The sequence below is a fragment of the Cyprinus carpio genome, chromosome B14 (genome assembly GCF_018340385.1).
Source record: "Cyprinus carpio isolate SPL01 chromosome B14, ASM1834038v1, whole genome shotgun sequence".
Taxonomy (NCBI): domain Eukaryota; kingdom Metazoa; phylum Chordata; class Actinopteri; order Cypriniformes; family Cyprinidae; genus Cyprinus; species Cyprinus carpio.
In genome coordinates, this window is record NC_056610.1 from 4252012 (window position 1) to 4257117 (window position 5106).

General features: G+C 39.1%; 1 protein-coding gene across 1 annotated transcript in view; it reads left to right on the top strand.

The window, feature by feature from the left end:
• The window catches only part of LOC109074641 (E3 ubiquitin-protein ligase RNF103-like), a 4638-nt gene extending 1175 nt beyond the window's left edge, over positions 1-3463 (top strand). Inside the window, exons 3-4 of the mRNA XM_042737781.1 lie at positions 264-379; positions 1156-3463. Of these exons, the coding sequence (XP_042593715.1) occupies positions 264-379; positions 1156-2644 (1605 nt within the window). The 3' untranslated portion in view covers positions 2645-3463. The remainder of the gene's footprint in view (positions 1-263; positions 380-1155) is intronic.
• The last annotated feature ends 1643 nt before the right edge of the window (positions 3464-5106 follow it).

Genomic DNA, 5106 nt, shown 5'->3' on the forward strand with positions numbered 1-5106 from the left:
AATGTAATGTCTCAGTCCTGTCCTCACACACATTATGATGTCTGCTTGTGTGAGCATAGAACCCAACAGGATTTAGTATCAGTTGCTGCAGCAAAATGATCCATTATCATTATTAGTCATTATCCCGAATGTATGCATCCTAAATGTATTGTACACAAAATAGACATGTGTGGTACTTTTGGAGACATATGTTTTTGTTTACATAATGCATAAAAAATATATTTTAAATACTTTTACTTTATACTTAATTTTCTACTTCTTAGGTAATAGCCCAAGATAGAAATCCACTGTTGAGCACTGCCAACTGGGGAAAAATGGTACAGAAAGTTTCTCAGTTTGGCATTCGAACAGGCACTTTCAACTGCTCGAGTGACTCAAGGTAAGAAAGACTCAACTTATGTTCAGCAGTACACCTGTAACAACTGGAAGTAGGCTGTTATTCACATTGCTGTGAGCTGATCAACCAAGAATGGCATGTTTGAAATGTGCTGTATGTTAAACAGCTGACCCAAATGTGTCTTTTTTATTTTTGTTTATTACAAAATGTTAAAACTATATATCATTCTCCATATACATTAAAAAGAAAAGTATGTGTGTGCTCTTAGAAATGAAGAAAATTTATATTCATGTTTATTTTTTTCTAAAACCAAAAAGTTAAACCAACAAATAATAACTTTACATAATGGTGTAGTAATCATTATTTTCACAGACACCTGGATTTTTCTAACAGTTTTCAAACTTGAACTGATTTTGCCATGTCAAACTGGACACGTTATCATATATTGAGGGTCTGCAGGGATTCACTTTGTAATATAATTTCCTAATACATTTCTTTTCAATTAAAAAAAAAAATCCTACATTTACACCACCCTCACTTTTATGTAATGGATAAAAGTTTTTAAAATAGGAATTGTAATTACAATCCAAATAGCTTCACTAATTAATGTTTAAATAAGCAATTAAGAGATTTTGCGAAATGACAAAGTTTTAATGAGATGTTCTTCCTTCATTCTGACCTCAGGACATTTTTTCTTTTACTTTAAACCACACAAGATATGTGTAAATAAATTAAAATTAATGAATTAAAAATATTTTTAATCAAATGTCAGTGTCTAGAAAAAAAAACAAATGTTGTTTTCATTCACCCTTTTTCAGGTATTGCCATAAACGGGGCTGGATGAAGTCCACCCTCATCATGTCTGTCCCGCAGACCAATGCATCCAAAGGGAAGGTCATGTTGAAGGAGTACAATGGCAGACGCATCGAAACAGAGCACATCTTCAAATGGATGACTGCACACGTTGCCTCGCGCATCAAAACCATACGTTTCTCTGAGCAATTAATGGATGACTGGTATCAGATGGAAAAGCAACCGGTAAAGATGTTCTTGTTCGCCAGACTGCTTCAGCCCCCGGCGTTTTTCTCAGCTCTCAGCATCAAATTCACCGGCCGCATCGAGTTCATCTTCGTCGACGTGCGCAACTGGGACAACACCAGCTGTCTGGACGAGATTGGAGTGCAGCAAATGCCCTCATACATCCTCAAAACACCAGAAGGCATCTACAGATACGGCAATAGCACCGGGGAATTCATTTCCTTGCATGCCATGGATGCATTTCTTCGGTCCGTACAACCAGAAGTCAATGACTTGTTCATTTTGAGCTTGGTTATGGTCAATCTAATGGCTTGGATGGACCTTTTCATTACACAGGGAGCCACCATAAAACGCTTTGTGGTTTTAATCAGTACACTAGGGACTTATAATTCCTTACTCATCATTTCCTGGCTGCCCATCCTTGGTTTTCTACAGCTTCCTTACCTGGATAACTTTTATGAGTACAGCCTGAAATTATTGCGTTACGCAGACACCACTACTATTGCCTCTTGGGTCCGGGCCGACTGGACCTTCTATTCTTCTCATCCAGCTCTCTTCCTCAGCACTTATCTAGCCCATGGCCTTCTTATCGACTACTTTGAGAAGAAAAGAAGATGTAGCAATGAAGACCAAAATGCAAACAACCTAGAGTGGTTGTCAAGTCTCTGGGATTGGTACACCAGCTACTTAGTACATCCCATTGCCTCGTTCCAGAACTTTGAGTCAGACTGGGACGACGATCCCAATTTCCTTTTGGAAAGATTGGCATTCCCAGACCTCTGGCTTCGCCCGCTGGTTCCAATAGACTACATCAAGAACCTGCCCACCTGGAAGTTCAGACTCGCTCAGTCTGAGGGGCCCAACCGAGTGGACCAAGACAACCGACAAAAAACTATGACGAACCCAAATGGCGGCTCCAGCGGGGACCAGGAAATGCATCACTGCAGTTCAGAAGTTCTTCACGATAATAACAATGGATTTTCGGCTCCAATGAAGTCAGAAGAGTCGTGGTCTGGTGGAGAGGAACAGGACACTGATTGGTCTCATTGGCCTTGTGGCATGCTTCACTGCACTGAGTGTGTTGTATGTCTCGAGAACTTTGAAACAGATTGCCTTGTCATGGGTTTACCGTGCAGCCATGTTTTTCACCAGCAGTGCATCGTGGTCTGGCTAGCTGGTGGGCGGCACTGCTGCCCTGTGTGCCGGTGGCCATCCTACAAGAAAAGACCCACAAGACAACATGCAACTGAACAGCTTGAGCCAGAATAGCCCTTGTCCAATTATTTTACGTCTTGTTTCCTGCACTTATTTAAAAAAGAAGAAAAAAAAAAAAAACAGACGACTTGATGTGTTCATCTTTAGTCTTTAGATTCATAACATTTGCACCTGGGTTTTTGTTGGTGGTTTAAACTTGCACAGTTAATAATATAATTCATACTTCCCAATATTTTTTCAATCTTTTTTTTTTTTTTTTTTTTTTTTTGTTAATGGGAAAACTTGATTTGGGTCAAATACCTTGTACGTAGATAAAAAAGAATAGATTTTAAAAGCTAAATTATGCAAATTATAAAATATTGAATGGTAAATTCAATGCATATGGTTGAAAAGTTTCTGTGCTAGCACTCATCATACATCCCGATCAGACAGAAGAGAATACATATGGTCCTGTACTTGAGAATTACATCTTGTGTTCTATGTCTCCAAATGTGAATAATCTGTCTAAAATTGAGCTACACTACTAAGTCATTGGGGATTTGAAGACTTGTGAGTCTTTATATAAAGGATTAACCGTCTGGGCATGTCATTGTTTTTTTTTTTTTAAGAAGAATAGCTTTACATAACAAAACTGCCCTGTGCACAGTTGAAAATGGCTTAGGCACTGACATGCAATTCTTAATGGCTCCATCTGCCATTTAAGTTATTTTCTTGTTGGAGCATGTTAGTTTGTTTATGTCTGAACAGCATTTTGCCACTAACACTAATAAAGGATTTACCCCCTTGACTTTTGCTGTTTGTCAGAGTTTAAAAGTGATTTGGGAACTTAAACCTGTAATTTCGTTCAATTCAATAAAGTCCTTTTTTTCACCAGTGGTATGCGTGGATCCCCTCAGATTTGTCCCGTCACTGACATTTTAAACTAAAATGGTAAGTAAACATGAGTTAGCCCACACATAATCAACACAACTGTAGTCATTACATATAAAATATGCTGTGGCACTGCTGAGGTGTTATGGAGGCCCAGGATGCTTCGATAGCGGCCTTAAGCTCATCCAGAGTGTTGGGTCTTGCGTCTCTCAACTTTCTCTTCACAATATTCCACAGATTCTCTATGGGGTTCAGGTCAGGAGAGTTGGCAGCCCAATTGAGCACAGTAATACCATGGTCAGTAAACCATTTACCAGTGGTTTTGGCACTGTGAGCAGGTGCCAGGTCGTGCTGAAAACGAAATCTTCATCTTCATAAAGCTTTTCAGCAGATGGAAGCATGAAGTGCTCCAAAATCTCCTGATAGCTAGCTGCATTGACCCTGCCCTTGATAAAAAAACACAGTGGACCAACACCAGCAGCTGACATGGCACCCCAGACCATCACTGACTGTGGGTACTTGACACTGGACTTCAGGCATTTTGGCATTTCCTTCTCCCCAGTCTTCCTCCAGACTCTGGCACCTTGATTTCCAAATGACATGCAAAATTTGCTTTCATCAGAAAAAGTACATTGGACCACTGAGCAACAGTCCAGTGCTGCTTCTCTGTAGCCCAGGTCAGGCGCTTCTGCCGCTGTTTCTGGTTCAAAAGCACACGCCTGTGCACGGTGGCTCTGGATGTTTCTACTCCAGACTCAGTCCACTGCTTCCGCAGGTCCCCCAAGGTCTGGAATCGGTCCTTCTCCACAATCTTCCTCAGGGTCCGGTCACCTCTTCTCGTTGTGCAGCGTTTTTTTTTGCCACACTTTTTCCTTCCCACAGACTTCCCACTGAGGTGCCTTGATACAGCACTCTGGGAACAGCCTATTCGTTCAGAAATTTCTTTCTGTGTCTTACCCTCTCGCTTGAGGGTGTCAATGATGGCCTTCTGGGTTAACCTCTTACCCATGATTGCGGTTTTAAGTAATGAACCAGGCTGGGTGTTTTTAAAAGCCTCAGGAATCTTTTGCAGGTGTTTAGAGTTAATTAGTTGATTCAGATGATTAGGTTAATAGCTCGTTTAGAGAACCTTTTCATGATATGCTAATTTTTTGAGATAGGAATTTTGGGTTTTCATGAGCTGTATGCCAAAAACATCAGTATTAATACAATAAAAGACCTGAAATATTTCAGGTGGTGTGCAATGACTCTAAAATATATGAAAGTTTAATTTTTATCATTACATTATGGAAAATAATGAACTTTTTCACAATATGCTAATTTTTTGAGAAGGACCTGTATATATATATATATATAAATAAAAAAATAATAATAGTACATACTACAGGTATGTACTATTACATACTGAGGTGCTTTTTCTATTTATATGTGACCCTGGAGCACAAATCCATAAGTAGCACAGGTATATTTGTAGCAATAGCCAACAATACATTGTGTGGCTCAAAATTATTGATTTTTCTTTTATGCTAAAAATCATTAAGATATTAAGTAAAGATCATGTTCCATGAAGATATTTTGTCAATTTCCTACCATAAATATATCAAAACCTATTTTATGATTATGATTAGGACTTTATTTGGACAACT